Genomic DNA, 22,275 nt, shown 5'->3' on the forward strand with positions numbered 1-22,275 from the left:
AGGAAAAGCCAGACTGTGTTCTTGTGGCATTAAGGACATGGCAAGATCTTAGACTAGTGCAACGGTTCCATTAGAAATATAGCACAGACCAAAAATATGAGCCACGTATGTAATTTTAAATTCTCTAGTAGCCGTATTAAAAAATATAAAAATAAACAGATGGAATTACTTTCAATGTGTTTTATTTAATCCATTATATACAAAATAGTATTATTAAACATATAATCAATTTAAGAATATTAATGAGGCATTTTACTTTTTATTTGCTATACCAAATCATTGAAATCCAGAGATATTTTACAAGCACAGCACATCTTAATTTAGACTGGCCACTTTTCAAGTGCTCAGTAACTGCATGTGGATAGTGGCTAGTGTATTGGACAATGTAGTTCTAGATTATTCTTAGACCAAAAAGTAGAGGTTGCTCAGCATTCTGCAACATTTGTGAGATTATCTTTCCAATGTCAAGTAATTTCTGTGCTGTTCGTTTTATTATCCTATGAAGTATATTAAAGAGTTGCCCTTTTCTCCATTCATCATTTTCCTACTTACAGTAATTTTGTCCAATAAGGATCTGTTTGTCAGTTTTCATTACCTTTGCTTTCTCCTACACCAATGTATGGTAATGGCCTCTTATACTAAAGCAATAGCATACCTTTAAATTTTAGTGATTTTGTTTTTAATTACAAAAATAACTACATTTATTGTAACAAATTCAAACAAACTGAGGTAAATGTATAAAAAGATAGTAATTCTTAATTCTTTTCCCTCTCTCATTTTCTGCTCTCCCAGATGTAACCACTGTTAACAGTTTAGATGATAGCCTTTCTCCCCTTAGGAATATATATTTATGAGAAAACTTTGTTAAATGAGAAAATTGGTACTTCGAAAATATGTCTTAAAGTGGACCTATTTAAAATGGAGACTAAAGTTTCATAGTTATTAATGAAAAAAACCTGTTAGGTTTTTTTTTTCTGACATGAAAATGTTTATTTTACCACATATTTAATAAAATTGAGGTTGTAATTACAGTTGTGCTAATTCTTACAATTAACAAAGAATGATATAAGTGCTTTCTTTGTATAATTTTTTTTCACTAAAATTGTGTGATAGTCTGATAGCATCCTTTACTTTGATTTTCTTAGTATTTATCATACAGATTAGACAAGAGCTTCAGTTTTACCAAAACTGTTGAGAGCTTTAACAGTTTCTCAAGAGAGTTTTCTTTAGCCCTTGACATTTCCTTTCTTGATTCCTGTCCTGTCATCATCCTTGTTAGATCTTCCCTTCTTCAGTTGTTCACTGGTTTGATTCTGCCAGAACTTCATTCCCCAAGGGTTTTGCTCTGAGATGAGTACTTCCTTCAGTATTTTTATAGACTTCATGAAATCCTGCATTCTTTTCAATATTTGTATTTTCACTTTACAATTGAATTGCATTGTGTTTACTTTGTATTATTGGATGCTTACAACATTAGACTATTAGTGAGAGATTGATGGGCAAAGCCAGGATACATAGTTTCAGTAGATGTTAGTGTCAAGTAGAAATGGATTTTATATGTGATCAAGGCACATTTTGAATATTATTGTATTATAAGGACTTTTGATTCCTTGTGTAAACTTGTAACTTAAGGAACTCAACTGCCTATTTAAATAATAGCTAACTTTTATTGAGACTTTTAACATGACTAGCAAGTTTCTATATGTGCATCGTTTAATTAATCTGTTCACTGTGTCTATGAAATAGGTCTGTTGTTATCCTCATTTTATACTTTGAGTAAACTAAGGCTTAAAGTGGTAACTTCTGCCACAATAAAATTAAGTAATTTGTCTGATATAAGGGCTAGTCAAACGTTGGGCTGGGAACCATAGCCTATACTTGATGGTACACTTTTGTGCAAAAACAAACAAACAAAAAAAATGAATTGGATTGTAATTTTCTTGTTTCAGTTAGTATTATGTTTTGGATGTCAACCCATTATGTGGATGGGCTGTAATTTTAAGACAGTTCCCCTATTTAGATTTTCTTTACAGTTTTTATTTATTTTTTATTTTACTAATGTTGACGTTCTTGGTAACTAAGAGGCTTGGATTTTAATAGCCATGTGGGAAATAAGAGTGGAGGCATTGGGCCTGAGAGAGATGAGTTGGAACTGAGTTCACCACTTAAAGCCTTAAATCTCAAAGTGTTATACCCTCATTCAAAGAGTAGACGAGGGAAAAAAAATTATTCAGAGTTACAGAAAGAAAATAAGGACGCTTGTCTGTTCTCACCTGGGTTCTGAGTGAGGGGGGAATGTTTCCTGAGATTGTATAGCTACTGTTTTACTCTCATCTGGGTTTGTGTTTCATATTTATATTTACTGCATCATTCAGAAAACTTCAAACTTAAAAATTCACATTAATGAAGAATCACTGTATAGAGGAATATTTATAGTCTGGCTGTATGGAATTCCCACTGATAAAGGTGCATTGATGCTGAACTCACTACCCAAAGTTACAGCACCGCCACCACCAACAAAAGAAGACAGTGCTTTAAGTAAAAGTCAGAGACACAAGAGACAGCAGAGTTAAATCCTCAGGAACTTCACAAAGTAGAACTATTGAATAATAAATATTTAATATTAAATAATTAAAACCAATTAAAAATTAATTTAAAAGTAAATGCCACAGTTATAATAATGAACATTAAATAATAAAATAGAAATGTTAAAAATGATTAAAGATAAAAGAAGAAAACAAATAGAAGAACAACAAAACTATTAAAAACATGAGGCCAGGGAGAACAGAGGCAGGGTGGAGGATAAATAGGACTTCTATAATAAAACTTTAGTCATTAAAATTAAAAAAAAAAAACGGATTGGATAGGATAGAATGCAAAATAGACAAATGTGAAGAGAAAACTAGTGGTTTAGAAGATGGATCTGAAGGTACTGCCCTGAATAAATAGAACTGGTAAAATTCAAAAGCATGGTGTTATCCCAGTAGAAAAATAATACAAAACACAAACTAAAACACATAGTACACACTTGAGAACACCATACACGTAATAGAATATCTTGAGAATCATCAGAGAGGAAAGAGAGACCACTTACAAATCAGTGACAAACTGACAACAGATTTCTTAACAGTAACAGTAGAAGTCAAAATCCATTAAAGAATGGGAGCAATGTAAAGATATTTTCAGACAAAAACTAAGAGTATATATGAAGGGATTGTAAAATAAAACCACTGTACAGTTGTCTAGGAGACAGATACAAATAATGATCAACTTGAGATATTTAGACAAGTACTCATGTTATTGATAAAATGATAACAGACTAGGAATATAGTATAGAGCTTTCTGAGCAGTAGAAGAAGAACTCCATCAACCTGAAAGAAAGCAGGAAAAGAAGAAAACTACAAAAAGTAGGATAAATGGAAAGGAAGCACAAAATAAAAAGGTAGAAATACTTCCAGATGTATCTATTATCACAATAATGTTAATTGACTAAATTTGACAGTTTGACATTGACAGAATGTCAAATTTGATTGACAATTTGACAGACATTAAATAATTCATAATTTGATTGTATACTGTTTGCAAGAGACACCTGAAACATGATGACACAGAAAGTCTGAAAGTAAAAGGATAAGAAGAGATACCTAACTAAGTAATATAGTTGCTATAGCTATATTACTTTTGGGTCGTTCCCCCCCCCAACCCTGCCAATAGAAGGGATCCCCTTTAGGGTCACCAGTAGAAGGGATCACTTCATAATGGCAAAAGTAACAATTTACCAGGAAGACAGAACAATCCTAAATGTAAGTATCTGATAACATTACTTTGACAAATTATATAAAAATTAATATACAAATGTAGAGAAATCAATAAATCCACAAACACAGTGGGTATTTTATCCATATTTTGCAGTGATTAAGCACAGACAGTAAATAGTATGATTTGAACAATACTTTAATAAACTTGATTTTTATGAATACACATACACAGAACCCTAAAATTTAGCTGTTATACATTATTTTTAGGCACAGATGAGACAGTTACCAAAATTGACCATTTACTAGACCATGAAACAAAATCAACACATTTTAAAGACTTGATCTCATTTATACCACAGTGTAATTAAGTTGGAAATCAATTTAAAAGTAATTTAAAAAAATATATATATACATTTGGCAGACACTTCTAAATAACTTATGAGATGAAGAAAGCATGGAAATATGTATTTTCATTATCATGTCATTGCAAAAATCAATGTAAGATTGACTATGAGATCTGAAAAGGCTTAGACACAGTGACTAACCAAGTAGCAGTGAATTCCTGTAGTGCCCATGTTAAAATACTATTTTTCACTAAAGTGAACTAGGGCTTCTTGAAAAAAGTGGCTGATTCCAGCTCTGGTCTAGTATGACAAGCTGTCATACTACAAAGCAAGGAACTATCAAGGATAACTTGGGCTTGTGTAGAAAGGACCTTGAAGGGGCTGCCATTGGCCAAAGATAGTTTGAGCTTCAAGAGGAATAATTATTGCACTGGATTGAAACAAAATAAATGAAAATCTGTGAGGTTTTTTTGTTTTGTTAAAATCAACAACAACAACAAAATGTTGGTCATGGAACCAATTCATTCAGAAACTGGTAAATAAATAATCAAATATTCTGTCTTATCTATATAAACTGTACCTCAGAATCACAAAATAGTTGATGAGGGAAAGTTTACTGTAAAAGAATTCCAGCTAACAAATGCACAATGAATGTCAGAATTAGAATGTCATCATTTTGCAAACCCTGATGAAACAGTGTATCTTGGCAGTATTCCTCTAAAGCTATTAAAACCACTGGGTAAAAGACTGAGAGGGAACTTTATAGTGGACGGTTCAGACTGATGGACCTGAACCCACTGATCAATGTGTATTATTACAAAAAGGAAATAATCAGACATTATTGCTATCTGATGTGATGCAGTAGGAAGTTCATAGCACCACATATGACATATTCTTGCTATAAAAAAATTAAACCCCAATTTTATCAAGACTCTAGATCAACCACTACTTTTTAGGAAGCACAGAGATTATATATAAAAACTTATTAATGCTAAAGAGTACAATGAGCAAACTCGAGAATGTGGGAAATTCTAAAGGACATATAACCCAGTTTCTTTAACAAATGAATGGCAAGATGGGAAAACAAAAACAAAGCCAGTGCAACAGGCACCTATGAAAGACCAATGCAGTGTGTAGATCTTTTTGGATACTGATTTTAACAAAACAGCCAGTGGTGGTGTATTGGAGCATCTTCTACTGCTGTAAGAGCTAACTGTTTAGGAATTTTTCAAACTGATTATTAAACCTATCCATTATTAACAATTAAATTATAGCTCATTATTAAATAAGTGACATTTATAAAAAGTTAATAAATATTTAAAATTCATCACTTCCTAATTATTTCATTTTACTATGATCTGTGCTCTTGAAGTTATTTATGTATAGTGTGCCTTTATGGTTGAAATACTGTGTCATGGTGGGCTACTGTGTGTCCTTTTCCCACCTCCAGGTTCATTGATAACACCACATTGGTAGCTTGAAATTAGCCACGGTAGAAATATTTACATCACAGAGATCAGCAAATGCCATAAACCACAGTTTGATTTATTGCTTATTGATTGTCTAGACTTAAAGTGATGGAGAAATGGTAATAATGCTGACTTACAAAAGTGCTATGTCTTTAGCTATTTATTATATTGTGCATAGCTCAAAAAATTGAGAATATATTCTTTCATTCAAAAATAATTATCCACTTCCATAAAGAAGTCACATCACTCACACTGGTGACATCATTGATATAAGTGGAAATAATACTCCAGACTACACTTGGAAAGCCAGTTGCTAAACATTTACCACCACAGTGCTGGATGGGCATAATTGAATTCAGTGCTTTGGTAAGAAATAGATAATAATATAAATTTATTATACTGTTATTCAGCTTTTGAAATAACCATGATGACATGTAGACATTAACTAAGAAAAAAAGAAGGTTGAGTTTTAAAAGCCATTTGCTGTAGCACAAAATAATTTTAAATTTGAAGCCTTTGATATATGTCTGTTGTGTATGACAAATAGAATCATAATTTAGAGTTTGAAGAACACTTAAAATTAATCCAGACCAATCTGCCTTACAGATAGAAATTCTTTCTCTAGTATTAGTCCATCGTCTAGATTGTATTTAAATTATTCTAGAGACAGAATGCCTGATAATGGCGTTGGAGAACTCTAAAAGTAGAGTTCTTTTTTATATTGAGGTAAACTTTGTTTTCTTTTAATTTCTACCAGTTGGTTCTGGTAACTGACTTCTGAGCAACCAATCTGCACTAAAGGTAGCTGGGATGTTTCCATTTGGACCTTTTTGGGTAAGGAGTATACCTTTAGTTCCTTTAACCATACCTCGTGTTGTATATTTTCTAGACTTTGTAATCTAAGACTGTTGCCTTTCTAAACATCCACATCACTATCTTTTGGCTTTTATTGACTTTGTAGATGAAGTAAAAGCCTTCAGATCTTTTTTTTTTTTCTGTGCAAATTATACATTTTATTCTGTGTTGCTTGATTCTTTTTTTTTTTCTGTTAACCCAATGCAGGTCTTTGTATTTATTCATTCCTAGTCTTCATATTGCTTTCAGCACAGCATTCCAGATTATAGAAATGATACTAAATTGTAATTTAATCATTTTTGTTATTTATTAATCCTGTCGATTTTGTGTCGGTTCACATTCGATAAATACTGTGTTCATTGTTTGCATCCATATTATTGTTTAAAATGTTGAATTTTACAGGGCAATGGGGACATAGTTCTCTGTTACATAACCCTCTCTAAATTTGCTTCTACCCACTATCATTACTTTTTATTGTGAGTCCACCTACCAGTTCTTAGTAGCCCATATTTTACCATCTTACAGTTCATCATGATATATTTTGTCAGGTGTTTTGCTACCTGAGATCAAGATACATTGTGTCTATGGCATCCCCTCCAATGAAATATACTTTAGTACTTCTATTTTGAAAAATAGACGTTTTAAAAAGATTTGGCATGGCTAAATGTTGAAGTCATATTCTTCCACAAATGGAAAGATAGAAAAGCCATGCAGAATGATGAGCTAGATAATAATTAAGACATCAAAAGAGAAAAGGGACAGGTGGATCACTGGAGACAGTTGATGATCAGGGCCATGGTATATCCCTGGGCTGAAAAGAAAATTGCCTGGCCATGAAAGTGGAGCTTCTTCGCTGAGGAAGTATTCTGATCAGGTGAAATTTTAGGGATCTGTAATAGAGTGGACAGGATTTGTTAGCCTTTCCCTCTTACTGTCTTTTTCCTTTGAAAGGTATGGGGTGAAATATTAACAGTGGGTGCTTCTGAGTGTATATGGGTGTTTCTTTGCTATGTGTAGGACCTTCTTATTCTCTTTGCTCTGGGCAAACTAGTATGTACTTCACAGTATTATTTTGAAGATGAAAAGAATAACTCAGTATGAGATTGTCTAGTACATTTCCTCATATTTTGTAGATAGTAAATAAAGTTTTATTTAACCTTTGTTAAATTTTTTCTCCTTGTTAAATTCCATCGACCAACCATGGTAGAGGTTGTCAGGGAGTTACCAGTGAGTTGTCCCATCACATTCCTTGGCCTCCACCCTCCTTTATTCCTACCCAGACCCATTTTATTGCTACTAGAAGGAAGAAAAATTTATAGTAGGTCACTTGATTAAACAGTGTTAATAGAATGATGACTTTTTCTTTCCCACTACCTGTTTCTTTCCTAAAAATCATAGTTCACAAGCAGCATCTTCTAGAAAGCAGTCCATGATTAGTTGTCTCATTTTCTAGCCCACATTCAGGTTACTCTCATTCATATGTTACTCTTAAAATCATATTTATGTATATATATTTATGTTGAACAAATGTTCTTTTAGGGGTTCTCCTTGAATGTATTCTTCAGTGTAAATTTTGAGCTCCTAAGATGGTTGTGTTTTATGAGTACCTGATAGCCTATAATCACTTTTCTCATCTGTTTTAATTCAGCTGAAGACAAAGCTACTTGTTAAAAAGTAGAGAGAACTTGGAAGGTAGAGGAAAGAGGCTATATGGATAAAATTCATGGGCTCGTGAGTTATTTTGGAATTTACTCTCCTTAGTTGCTTACCTGATTGCATTAATTATTTTATGGCAGGTTTTACTTTTTTTTTAACTTAAGGGTTTCTATAGGATGGATTAGTAGGCCCTCTACCTAGTCTTTTAAAATCTCTTGGCTCAATACATTGTAATTAGTTTTTGGTAATTGAATCTTTCTCTCTTTTTTCTTGCAGATTGAGGTGGTGCCATGCAGCAAGAAGCAGAGAGATGCAGAGTTCGAGTCAGGAGGCCTGACATGGCACTTTATGTACCCAAAGCTCGAAGGGGTATAGTAGTGCACAAATCAGGTGATGAGGGAAAAAGCTGTGGTCCACCTAACTCCGTGGTGAAAGAAGAACAAAAGGAAGATTCTTTCTCTCAAAAAGGAATCATTAGAGACAAGTGTGAGGCTCAAAGACTAAGTATTAATCCAGATAAAAAGGAACACAATCGTAGGGAAGGAAAGAAAGCTTCAACAAAATTTAATAAAGATGCGTGGCTTCAAGAAAGAAATAAAGATAGTGTTTGTACTAAGAGGGCAACCACAGAATCCAAAAAAATATTATCCCAAGGACATCAAAGAGTCCCAAATCCTGGGATTATACCTATCGTACCTTTACAAAGACATTTTAAACCAAAGAAGGTAGAGTGTTTGGAGGTTGAAACCAGAGATGTGACAGAACAGGATGGGTTGCTTCAATCTCAGTCTTGTTCAGAAATCAGTAAGGCTCAGGTTCCAAACAAACCATTCCAAAATGTGGAATTCTGTGATTTCTATAGGCATGAACTAAATGGGGAAACATTTGAAGATAGAAATTTGGAAAGCAGAATGGAAACTGAAGCCAGGGTTGCAGAGATACTATCCCAATTTCCTGGAGATTTTAGTTCTGTGGTGAAACCTGAGAGTATGATTACACCAGTAAAACCAAGCTCTGATTCTGGAATTGTACAACAAGGCATGCAGACATCAGGTGGAATGCTGAAGTGCAGCAGTGGAGGCATCACCACTGATTCTGTTCCTGGAAGTCCAGTTGGTATCATTGATCAGACTTGCATAGACTTGGATGCTGAGAATGTTGGTGATACAGCCAACAGTACAGATTTCATCTTGGGTCAGAAAGGTATAGATTCCATTCCTGAGACTGTGGGTCACATCTCTCATCAGATGACTATAGTCAGCAAATTAGAGAGCATAAATGGCATTTTTGATCCAACAATGATTAGAGAGTGTGAGGAGAATGACAGCACTGCTGATGAGTTATGTGTAAGGTGTGAATCTTCTGATACAGCTGTCCTTGCTCATGAAACATATACAAATAATGGGTCTAAGAGTGTAGGTGACATTACCAATAAGACATGTATGATGGACATTACAGATATCATATCTGATCAAATAACTGTAGTTGCTGTTAGAGTAGCTCATGAGGCCTGTAGCAACACAAGTAGTTTCTCAGACTATTTAGAAATAAGTGCAGATACATCCCCTCTTCATGCAGCTAAAAGGGGGAATGACACTGAACATTTCAGCAGCCTGACTGCTTGCTCAGATATTTATGCTGAGAGCGTTTCACCTAGTTTCACAGAGTCAACAGGAAAGTTGATAGAGAGCTTGTCAGATTGTGCTTCCTCCTTACCTGTAAAGAAGATTGCTGGTAGTAATTGTAACACTTTTTTGGACTCTGAACTCAGTATGTTAAATGGGACAAAAGTATTTTCGGACAGTGCTTTGGGCAGTGATCAAGATTGTACTGGTGATATAACAGAGGCATTGCATGAACTTAAAACTGCTGAAGAGTTCAAAACAAAAGAAGATGGCTCAGAGACTACAGAATTTGGTGTAACCTTTCCTCATATAGAATCAGTATCTGTGGAAACATCCATGGAATCGAAAGCAGCTGATACGTCTCACACAGAAGCAAGTGCTGCTACTGAAGAGAGCTGGGAGTCTATGTTTAATGATGATGGTGACTGCCTGGACCCGCGTCTTCTACAAGAGGTATGTTTTAGTGGAAACTGGTTGGCTCTTAGGTAGTTCATCAATTCATAGGACCTAGGATTTTGGGGGTAATTTTGATAGACATATTTATACATTCACACGCATGACATCCAATGTAACAGTTTTGCAAGAAACTGTTAGGTTGGCCAAAAAGTTCGTTTTGCAAGAAACTATTAGGTTGGCCATAATATCTTACGGAAAAACCTGAACGAACTTTTTGGCCAACCCAGTAATAGGATTGTAGATTGAGAAAAGAATATCTGATAGATCTTTAAGAAACAAAGCATACAGTGTTGAACTATATCTATTATAGTCAAATCCTGAGAGATCTTACTGAATAGGTTAAAGATGAATTTAATGGATTCTGGCTAACTGTTGAGAAGATACAGAGGGAAACTTCTTCCAAGGGGCTTTTCTGTGTTGACAAGATGTATTTCACACTGGCCTATTGGAGGGGAGAAGAATAATTTATTATTCATATTTATTTTATTTTTGCAGCAGATGTTGGAATGATGTTAGACACTATAGAGGGAAGGGAAGGGTGTAATGAAGGTATGATTGTTTTTTTAAGGAGTTTGTGCTGAGTTGAAGAGTAAATGATTGTTGAATATGCTGGCTAGTTAGAGTTCATAAATACAAAATGTTGGATTTGAAGGCATCTTAGAAATTATTTAGTTCAATTTTTTTCATTTTCTTAGTTTAGACATTCCCTCTTCCAGCATTTAAATTCCTTACCATAAATAAGAATCATTGGTTTTGAATAGTAGAATCATTCCCCCTTTTATTCCTTATACCTTTGCCCAGAAAGGGAAAAAGTGATTTTCCCTATAAAATCTCCAGTTTTGTAAATGGGGAAATTGAAGGTTAATGGTTGTATCTTTAAGACAAGCGGAATCAGTATTTCAATCTACTTCTGTCTTAATCCAGTATTTATGTTCTTTCTACCAGACCACTTCCTCCCCTATAAAATAGTTTTGTTTGAGTGACTCCATAGAGCCTTTTAAATACTAAGTGATGAGTCTTTTGATTCTGAGAGTTGAACCAGAAGTACAGAAAAATGTTCACAAGCATGTATAAAAGAGACACCTGAGACTGAAGAGGGCAGCGCATTGGACAGAATTGACTTTCCAGTACCATGCACTTCCTCCTTATTCTTAGGAGGTGTTTGCATGCACATTTGTACCACAGTTAGTACTTCTTATGGGCAAGTCAGGAAACAGCAGGTCTTAAACATTTCTTAAAAGAATATAGAGCAGAAGGCACCTACAAATTAACATTCATGAATCCTTTGAAATTGCATGCAAACTTTTATATGTAAGTGCAGTTTTTCATAACTTTTATCGGATTCTCAAAGGTGATAGTTCCCCAAAGTATGGTCCCTGGACCAGCAGCATAAGCAGCACCTGGGAACTTGTTAGAAATGCAGACTCTTCAGCCAGGCTGTCTTTATGTTTACGAGACTTTCAAGTGATTCTGATGCACATAAAGTGAGAATCACAGCTCAAAGACAACATACAAACTTAAATTATATCAAGATGTGAGTGTGGTAACCAGAAGTGGCTGTCAGCTCATAATTAGAAAGCAAAACACTGTTCAGCAGAGGTTTTAGACCCAAATCAGGCTAAGATGTACTAATAATATGGTAAGTTAGGTGAATATAGAGACGTTATTAAGGATCCAGGCATTGGGAGAAGGCCTTAGTCTGGGGAAGGAAGCAGTGTTCTTAGGAGTTGGCAAAGGGACTGCTTAAGGGGGTAGGAGAGCACAGGTGTACGTGGGAGAGAAGAAACAGCTTCCTACAAAAGAAGGGCATGGGACACAGAGCCTTTTGTACATGGTAGACCTAGTAAATATTTACTGAATGGACGTAGGCAGTAGGGCAGAGTTGCTTTCTGCCTTTTTAGGTTAGCCTCCAGGAGCTTTCAAAACATCATTGCTGCCGGAACTTGGATTCTGTGTGGTAGCTTAGGGATATGGCTTCTGTATTGGCGGGAGGGAGGTTTAGGTGTGCAACTCTGTTGTTCAGCTCTTAACACTGTTTAGGTGCCGAAGAATTTAGGCAACTGAGTCTTTTGAGAAGCATAATAATATAGCCAGAGGACACTAGCCTGACCTAAAGCTGGGAATGGCAGGAAAACGGAGCAGGTAGTGTTTTAAGCTGATGACAGCCAGTGCCTGCGTATTGCGTTTGTATATCTTCTGAGGTGTTTGGTAGAGATTGGAGTCTGTGTGTAGGCATGAGGATAGATGAGAGCAAGAAAGAAGTTGGATTGAGAATGCAAGTAATGGATCCAACTCCAAGCTATTGCCTCCTGTGCTCTGGGTTTCAGAAGATGTGATAATAATAATGTTATTAAAAGATGTCACAAATCCAAGAACATTAATAGCTTTGGTGACTATTACTCCTAATTTATTATTTATACTGTTCCAAATGTACGTTATTAAAGGCTAAACCAGAGTGTCTGTCTACCTTGAAAACTTTCCAACCAAAGATTTTTGGCTCTTTTCCCAGCTGGCCTATTTCTTTGTTGACAATGGCTAGCCGTACAGGTATGCCTAGTACTTCTAATAGGCAGGGAAGTATGCTCTAGAACAGGGTGTGGTAACCATTGGCATGTGAAGCAGTTTCCTGTGACATTTGAACTTCTGAAACTGCCTGAAGGGGTTAGGTCATTGTTGAGCTCCCAGAACTGCAACTCTTGATGAGTCTCCAAAGATTACACATCTCCTAAAACCGTGGTATGGGATGCCCAGAAATTGAAGTTGATCATTGATAAAGAAAAGGATGTTGGCATGACTTCTTTTAACCCTTTGAGATCTTGGTACCAGCACACAGGAATTATTGTTGTCTAGATAAAACTTCCTCTGCTGCCTCCTGTACTGATCAGCAAACCTGTTGGTAGGAGGGTTAGTAAGATACCAGCAGCATAACATTGATGTTGATAGACACTGACATCTGGTCCCTTCACTGGCCATTTCTGGTCCTGATGTGTTTTTAGATAGCGGTAAATATTTAGGTAGGAGTTTCCTTTTGTTATAGAAGGTTGCTAACAAGGTATGACCATGGAAAAGAGAAAAGGAACACCATTCATTCCCAAACCATCTTCCTTCTGCGTGTGCCTACTCATGTTCATACTTCATCAGTGGTATCTTTCCATCTGGTCTTCCCAATCATGCTGGGAAGACGAGGAAATCCAGATATGTCTCCCCGGCTTTCTCAGTCTTCCTCTTGACTAAAATTTAATCTGCCACAGTGTTTTCACTGTTCAGTCTGGATAGCATCTTCCCAAGAATGCCAGCATCAGTTTGCCATATTAGCCTTTCTGTACTGTCTAAATAGGAGCCAAGTCCAAGTTGGTTCAGGATATTCACTTGGTCTCTGCCCATATATTCATGTACCATATGTTACTATTCATTAGAGGAAACTAGAGCTCTCAAATTTGTCCTCTGGCACTGGGGTCAGTAAGTGATCATCTGACATGCTTCATTATTGTAGCTTTCTTTTTTCTTACTTCCTTTGGTTCTCCTTTTCTGCATTCTTAATCACTTTTGCCCTTCCTTCTCTTTTACTGTGCCTTAATCCAAAGCTATGGCCATGGATTTCTCTCATTGATGATAATCAGTGATATTGAGATGTTGCTGATACCTATTGTAGAGAAATTTTTTTTTAAGATTTATTTATTTATTTTTGGCTGCGTCAGGTCTTAGTTGCAGCACGTGGGATATTCATTGAGGCATGCGGGATCTTTCCTTGTGGTGCGTGGGCTCTTCGTTGCGGGCTGTGAGCTTCTCTCTAGTTGTGGCATGTGGGTTTTCTCTTCTCTAGTTGTGGCACGCAGGCTCCAGGGTGCATGTGCTCTGTAGTTTGTGGCACGCAGATTCCAGAGTGAGTGGGCTCTGGAACTTTGCGGCATGTGGACTCTAGTTGTGGCACGCGGGCTTAGTAGTTGTGGCACGCAGGCTTAGTTGCCCAGCGGCATGTGGGATCTTAGTTCCCTGACCAGGGATTGAACCCGCATCGAACCTGCATTATAAGGCGGATTCTTTACCACTGGACCACCAGGGAAGTCCCTAGAGAAATCTTTAGATGGCACCTTGAATGGCATTCTACTCATTCTGTGTTAATAAATTTTATGAAGTCAGAGTTTGCATTTCTGGCCTTGGTTTCTTGATAAGGTCAGTGGAGGCATAGCCTAGATATATTAGATAATTTTATTTGCAGATAGGAAACACCACTGAAGACATTATCTACTCTTATATTTAATGTATAAAATGTTAGTAAAGCAACTATACTCTAATAAAAATTAATTTTAAAGAAAGTTGGAGTTTAAAAGTCTGAATTTATCCTTCTGCTGTTGTAAAGGATTTATGCCCAAAGCAGTATAGAAAAGGGATGAAAGCCATAACTTACGCTGTATATTATACACTGTAGTTTTATTATCTTTTAAGGGAACTCTTTTTGGATGTGTTGGAACTTAGGTCATGAAAAATTTGAAAAGGCTTGAAATACTTTTTAAAAAATAGTGTTATTTCCCTATTTGCCAAAAATAGGAAGTTAAATGGGTGAAACATTTTAATTCTAGCTTTTGATTTATTCACATTACCAAGGACAAACATGAAAAATTTACTTTCTTCAGTTTCTACTGAAGAGTAGAAACTGAGTTAGTAAGCAGTTAAGTAGCTACAGGGTAATAGTGGAAGAGAAAATAGAAACAAAAGGTTTGAATAACCTAACCTACATAATTGAGAATTACCTATATGGGTTAATTCTGTAAGTAATTATGTGAATAGACATGGTGATATTTGAAGCAACCGTAGTAATGTTATACCATTAACTCCTGGTCAAGTCTCTGTTGTCCATGTCCCTGTAACCTGATATCCCTAATATTTAAATTTGTTATAGCCACAACTATAGTTTAAAATGGTTTATTATGTTTAATTAAAAGTACCTGGGGCTTCCCTGGTGGTGCAGTGGTTGAGAGTCCGCCTGCCAATGCAGAGGACGCGGGTTCGTGCCCCGGTCCGGGAAGATCCCACATGCCGCGGAGCGGCTGGGCCGCTGAGCCTGCGCATCCGGAGCCTGTGCTCCGCAACAGGAGAGGCCACAACAGTGAGAGGCCCGCGTACCGCAAAAAAAAAAAAAAAGTACCTACAGAAGTGTTCTTATTCCTACCTTCCAAGATCAGAGGCAGGATTATAACATAGGCCTTGAACAATAAGGACTAAGACCTGGAACTTTAACCTGTCTAAGAGAGAAAACTGTATGTCTTTTTTAAAAAAGTGGAATGTTAGCATTGAAAGGGACCTGTAACGTAATGTTTTATGTTTACCTCTTGCTTTATAGATAAGGCAAGTAAGGCCCAGAAAGGTTGTTACTGACCTAGCTAAGGTTAGTGCCAGAGTTGGCACTAGAATCCCAGTCTCCTGGTTTCTAACCCTGGGCTTTTTCCATGACAGTAAGCCTTTGCCTCTACCTAAAGCTCTCAGCCAATCAACAGACATTGTACAGCTATACTGTGCCCAGCTCTGATATTGGTGATATGAGGGATAAAAGAGAAGGATAAGAATGTTTAAGGAGTTTATAGTCTTGTGGAGCTGATGAAACTTATTCTCAGAAATGTCTAGAAAAAAATAAAGAAGTATTCTATCTCATTGAATTGAAAATGCTGTTGATTGTGAAATATACCATTATTTTATGTATCACTAAGAAAGAAATTAAACTTTTACACAATGCTTACCCTTTAGAATTTTAATTTTATACATACTGAAAGAGCTCTTAATTAGACAAATATTTTTATCACATCATCTCTTACATAAAGAAAATGTAGGTGAAATAAATTGGTTCTCATTTCCTAAAACTTTGTGTGTTTATAGTCCAACTCTTTCTAATGATTTCTTTTTTTTTGAATTAGAACCCAAGTGTTCCTTTTTCTTCCTTTTTTTAAAATTTAATTTTATTTATTTGTTTTTTTGGCCGTGTCGGGTGTTAGTTGCAGCACGTGAGATCTCCATTTGAGGCATGCAGGATCTTTCGTTGTGGAGCATGGGCTTCTCTTTAGTTGTGATGTGCAGGTTTTCTCTTCTCTACTTGTGGCGTGCAGGCTCCAGGGCACGTGGGCTCTGTAGTTTGTGGCACCTGGGCTCTCTAGTTGAGGCACATGAGCTCAGAAGTTGTGGTGTGCAGGCTTAGCTGCCCCATGGCAGGTGGGAACCTAGTTCCCCAACCAGGGATCGAACCCATGTCCCCTGCATTGGAAGGTGGGTTCTTTACCACTGGAACACCAGGGAAGTCCTAATAATTTTTTGACTCAGTCATTGATACTGATGTCTTTCCAGCCTGTTACCATCTTCTGTTCCATCAACAACTTTGACAATACAGCATTTCTTAAAAGAATACATAAAAGAAGTAAAAATCATTGTTGCTGGATTCTTAAGCCAGCTTTGCACTTATATAGGGCTATTCTTATATTCAGATTTTCTTCCACCCTGCTGACCACCCTTTGTGCAAATTTTGGTACTGGTGCTTTTGGTGCTCATTCATATTCAGACAAGCAGTGACAATATGCATGATTAAGATGCATACTGGTGTTGGAGATGTTAAAATGTGCATCTTAGAACTGATGAAATACGGTATATATCCAACTGCCAAGAGTTATGATACGGTAGTATAGGGAATGGAGAAACCATCAAAATAGAGTCAATAGGGAACGCTTCAAGAGGAGATAAAGATTGAAGCTGGGTCTTAAAAGAGAAGGATCAGGAGCAGACAAGGCATTCCAGGCTGTGAGAGCTTGTAAAAAATATGGAACGTTCCCAGGCTTAGGTCCTGAATTTGTCACTATCAGAAGTTTAGATGATCTGCTTTGAAATTTTGTTTTTGTTGTTGTTGTTTTCCTTTTATAATTTATTAAATTGGATTTTCTGCATGATTTATATAGCCAGAACAATTAAAGTTTATTGGCAAAGGGAAATTTAAAAAGTGTCATTTTCCCCCAAAATTTCAGAATGCCATCCAGAATCATTTAAAAAATATATATTTCATAAATCAAGTTCTTACTGATGGGGGCTCTATGTAGAATCAGTCTTGATAAGCATGCATTTGGACAAAGTAATTAACTTGGGGCATGTGCATTTTATTCATTCCACAAGTATTTTTTGAACACCCAGTTTGTGCAAGGTAACATGTGCGGGGGGGGGATATAGGGATAAATATGACACATCCCTTGTAGTTAAATTATAGAATCAGAATATTGATGAGGAGACTGAAACTCCAGCCTTTCTTTCCAGCCTTACTCCCTGTATTAGTTTGCTAAGGCTGCCAGAGCATAGTGCCCCAGACTGACTATGGCGAAGTACCACAGAAATTTGTTTTCTCACAGTTCTGGAGGCTAGAAGTCCAAGATCAAGGTGGCAGCAAGAGTTAGATTCTTCTGAGGCCTCTCTCCTTGGTTTGTAGATGGCCGTCTTCCCCCTGTGTCTTTACATGGTCTTCCTTCTGTGTCTGTGTCCAAATTTCCTCTTTTTATAAAGATACCACTCAGATTAGGGTCTACCCTGTTGTAACTTAATACCTGTTTAAAGGCATTATCTCTAAATACAGTCATTCTAAGGTACTGGGGTTTATGGCTTTAACTCATGAATTTTGAGAGGACACAATTAAGCCCATAGCACTCCCCCAAGCCCTCACATTATTTAGTGTAACCACACTGAACTGTTTAATGAATACCACACTCCTTGCATGCCTTTGCACACTTCTGCCTATGGTACTTTTCTCTGTATAATTTCTTTACTTGGGCAGTGAACGAAACAAAGTTCATTCCCCTCTATCCACTGGTAATACCTTCTTCATTCTTATAACTTTATTACATATTAAAATTCTTTGTTCAAGTTCTTTCTCTAATGTTATGTTCAATGTACATTAAATGTTGGTTAGGTGGTCAGGTTGAGGTTGGAGGAAGAGACAGGTCTTATTAATATAGGGTGTTATACACTGAGTACTGTAAAAGTAGTGCAGATGAGGTAAACGCTGTAGAAGTCTAGAGGAAGAGTCAGATTATACATGTGACCAAAAATAATGTGATCAAAGCAATAGGCAGGAAGAAGCAAAATGTGTTTAGGCATAGTATTACTCTTTGGTTGGAATGTAGCATATTTTAAGGGATGACATGACATAAAGCTAGAAATGTATATATTTTAGTACACTGTTAATGAGGTAATAAATTACCACAAACTACTGTCTTAAAACAACACAAATTTGTCTTTTACAGTTCTGTAGGTAGAAGTCCAAAATGGGTCTCACAGGACTAAAATTAGGGTATTGGCAGGATTGTGATCCTTTCTGAAGACTCTAGGGGAGAACCCATTTTCTTACCTTTTTCAGCTTCTCCTACACACTGCCCACATTCCTTGGCTCATGGCCCCCTTCCATTTCCAAAGCCAGCAGTGGCCAGCCAAGTCTTTCTCATATTGCCTCACTCTGACACACTGACTCTTCTGAAACAATTTGCTTTTAAGGACCCTTGTGATTATATTGGGCCCACCTAGATAATCCAGCATTATCTCTCTATTTTAAAGTCATCTGATTAGCATCTTTAATTCCACCTGCTACCTTAATTCTCCTTTGCCATGTATCATGTTCATAAGTTGAAGGAATTAGGACATGGACATCTTTGAGAGGCCGTCATTCTGCCAACCACAGGTGGGTTGGGTCCAGGTTATGAGCTTTAAATACAGCCATTGAAGATTTTTAATCAAAGGAACGTCATGATCAAAGCAGTATTATGGGAAGTTTAATCTATAAGCTATATGGTGTCTCGAATATAGGACTGGAAAGAAATCAGCACCCCTGAGTTCTTTTCAGCTTTGCCATTGATCCTCCCTCCATCCCTCCTTTCCTCCCAGAACTGCTTGTATCCATAAATCCTTAATCAGAGGGAATTAGTTGTCCTGAACATTGATATAGCCACCGTTTCTGATTCTGTTCACTGTAAGGCCATTTCATCATGTTACAGAAGGAATACTAGACTATCGGTCAGGAGACCTGAGTTATGATTCAAACTTTATCAGTAATTTGATTTGTAACCTTAGGGATGTCCTTTAGTCTCTCTGTGATGTAATTTTCCATCCTTATAATTGGGATAACAGTAGCAGCTGATCTAACATGCCCATCTGACAGATATAAATATAACTTTATTCCCAAATAATGTAGCATATATTTATTTTTTGTTTGTAGAGAGTAACTTGTGACTTCAGAACTTTTTGTTTTTCCTTTTGTATCTTGAAGAACCTAGTATCAAACAAAAAATAAAAAGCTCAGTGATCCATGCCTAGTTGACCTTCTGCTCTCTGCACCCTTTTTGTCCCCTTCTACAAATAGGAATCAGGCAATTATGTCATAGCAAGTCAGGTACTATTTTTTTTTTTAACATGTTTTTAGGAGTGTAATTGCTTTACAATGTTGTGTTAGTTTCTGCTGTATACGAAAGTGAATCAGCTATACGTATACATATATCCCCATATCCCCTCCCTCTTGCATCTCCTTCCCACCCTCCCTATCCCACCCCCTAGGTGGTCACAAAGCACCAAGCTGATCTCCCTGTGCTATGCGGCTGCTTCCCACTAGCTATCTATTTTACATTTGGAAGTATTTATAAGTCCATGCCACTCTCTCACTTCATCCCAGCTTACCCTTCCCCCTGCCCTTGTCCTCAAGTCCATTCTCTAGGTCTGAATCTTTATTCCTGTCCTGCCCCTAGGTTCATCAGAACCATTTGTTTTTTGGGTTTTTTTTTAGATTCCATATGTATGTGTTAGCATACAGTATTTCTTTTTCTCTTTCTGACTTACTTCACTCTGTATGACAGACTCTAGGTCCATCCACCTCAGTACAAATAACTCAATTTTGTTTCTTTTTATGGCTGAGTAATATTCCATTGTATATATGTGCCACATCTTCTTTATCCATTCATCTGTCGGTGGACACTTAGGTTGTTTCCGTGTCCTGGCTATTGTAAATAGTGCTGCGATGAACGTTGTGGTGCATGTATCTTTTTGAATTATGGTTTTCTCAGGGTATATATGCCCAGTAGTGGGATTACTGGGTCATATGGTAGTTCTATTTTTAGTTTAAGGAACCTCCATACTGTTCTCCATAGTGGCTGTATCAATTTACATTCCCACCAACAGTGCAGGAGGATTCCTTTTTCTCCACACCCTCTCCAGCATTTATTGTTTGTATATTTTTTGATGCTGGCCATTCTGACTGGTGTGAGGTGATACCTCATTGTGGTTTTGATGTACATTTCTCTAATTCCTCCTGTGTGTCTTTGGAGAAGTGTCTATTTAGGTCTTCCACCCATTTTTTGATTGGGTTGTTTGTTTTTTTGATATTGAGCTGCATGAGCTGCTTGTATATTTTGGAGATTAATCCTTTGTCAGTTGCTTCGTTTGAAAATATTTTCTCCCATTCTTTTTTTTTGATAAATTTATTTATTTTATTTTATTTATTTTATTTATTGCTGCATTGGGTCTTCGTTGCTGCGTGTGGGCTTTCTCTAGTTACGGCGAGCTGGGGCTACTCTTTGTTGTGGTGTGCAGGCTTCTCATTGTGGTGGCTTCTCTTGTTGAGAGCACTGGCTCTAGGCACGCAGGCTTCAGTAGTTGTGGTGCAGGGGCTTAGTTGCTCCACAGCATGTGGGATCTTCCCAGACCAAGGCTCGAACCCGTGTCCCCTGCATTGGCAGGTGGATTCTTAACCACCGTGCTATATATAGTCTTTTCGTCTCGTTTGTGGTTTCCTTTGCTGTGCAAAAGCTTTTAGGTTTAATTAAGTCCCATTTGTGTATTTTTGTTTTATTTCTATTTCTCTAGGAGGTGGGTCAAAAAGGATCTTGCTGTGATTTATGTCAAAAAGTGTTCTGCCTATGTTTTCCTCTGAGTTTTATAGTGTCTGGCCTTACGTTTAGGTCTTTAATCCATTTTGAGTTTATTTTTGTGTATTGCTTTAGGGAGTGTACTAATTTCATTCTTTTATGTGTAGCTGTCCAGTTTTCCCAGCACCATTTATTGAAGAGGCTGTCTTTTCTCCATTGTATATTCTTGCCTCCTTTATCAAAGATAAGGTGACTGTATGAGTGTGGGTTTATAGCTGGGCTTTCTATCCTATTCCATTGATCTATATTTCTGTTTTTGTGCCAGTACCATACTGTCTTGATTACTGTAGCTTTGTAGTATAGTCTGAAGGCAGGGAGCCTGATTCTTTCAGCTCTGTTTTTCTTTCTCAATATTGCTTTGGCTATTCGGGGTCTTTTGTGTTTCCATACAAATTGTGAACTTTTGTTCTAGTTCTGTGTAAAACGCCATTGGTAGTTTGATAGGGATTGCATTGAATCTGTAGATTGCTTTGGGTAGTATAGTCGTTTTCACAGTGTTGATTCTTCCAATCCAAGGACATGGTATATCTCTCTGTCTGTCGGTATCATCTTTAATTTCTTTCATCAGTGTCTTACAGTTTTCTGCATACAGGTCTTTTGTCTCCTTAGGTAGGTTTATTCCTAGGTATTTTATTCTTTTTGCTGCAATGGTAAATGGGAGTGTTTCAGATTTTTCATGTATTCCTATTCATTAGTGTATAGGAATGCAAGAGATTTCTGTGCATTAATTTTGTATCATGCTACTTTACCAAATTCATTGATTAGCTCTAGTAGTTTTCTGGTAGCATCTATAGTATCTTGTCATCTGAAAACAGTGACAGTTTTACTTCTTCTTTTCCAATTTGGATTCCTTTTATTTCTTTTTCTTCTCTGATTGCCGCGGCTAAAACTTCCAAAACTATGTTGAATAATGGTGAGAGTGGGCAACCTTGCCTTTTCCCAATGTTACTGGAAATGGTTTCAATTTTTCACCATTGAGAACAATGTTGGCTGTGGGTTTGTCATATGTGGCCTTTATTATGTTGAGGTAAGTTCCCTCTGTGCCTACTTTCTGAAGGGGTTTTCTCATAAATGGGTGTTGAATTTTGTTGAAAGCTTTTTCTGCATCTATTGAGATGATCATATGGTTTTTCTCCTTCAATTTGTTAATATGGTTTATCACATTGATTGATTTGCGTATATTG

The 22,275-nt window shown here is 36.7% G+C and overlaps 1 protein-coding gene across 8 annotated transcripts in view; it reads left to right on the plus strand.

The window, feature by feature from the left end:
- The window catches only part of R3HCC1L (R3H domain and coiled-coil containing 1 like), a 76,535-nt gene that overhangs the window by 34,547 nt on the left and 19,713 nt on the right, over positions 1 to 22,275 (plus strand). For 7 of the 8 annotated variants that reach the window (XR_004346139.1, XR_004346140.1, XM_032607905.1 and 4 more), the window contains one exon: positions 8,359 to 10,160. Coding sequence is in view for 6 of the 8 variants with exons in the window: in XM_032607905.1 (XP_032463796.1) it covers positions 8,373 to 10,160 (1,788 nt within the window). In the remaining 2 variants the exon portion in view is untranslated. Of the gene's footprint in view, positions 1 to 6,328; positions 6,406 to 8,358; positions 10,161 to 22,275 lie in introns of all 8 variants that reach the window. The other variant, XM_032607910.1, reaches the window with a different exon arrangement.

Source organism: Phocoena sinus, chromosome 16, assembly GCF_008692025.1.
Source record: "Phocoena sinus isolate mPhoSin1 chromosome 16, mPhoSin1.pri, whole genome shotgun sequence".
Taxonomy (NCBI): domain Eukaryota; kingdom Metazoa; phylum Chordata; class Mammalia; order Artiodactyla; family Phocoenidae; genus Phocoena; species Phocoena sinus.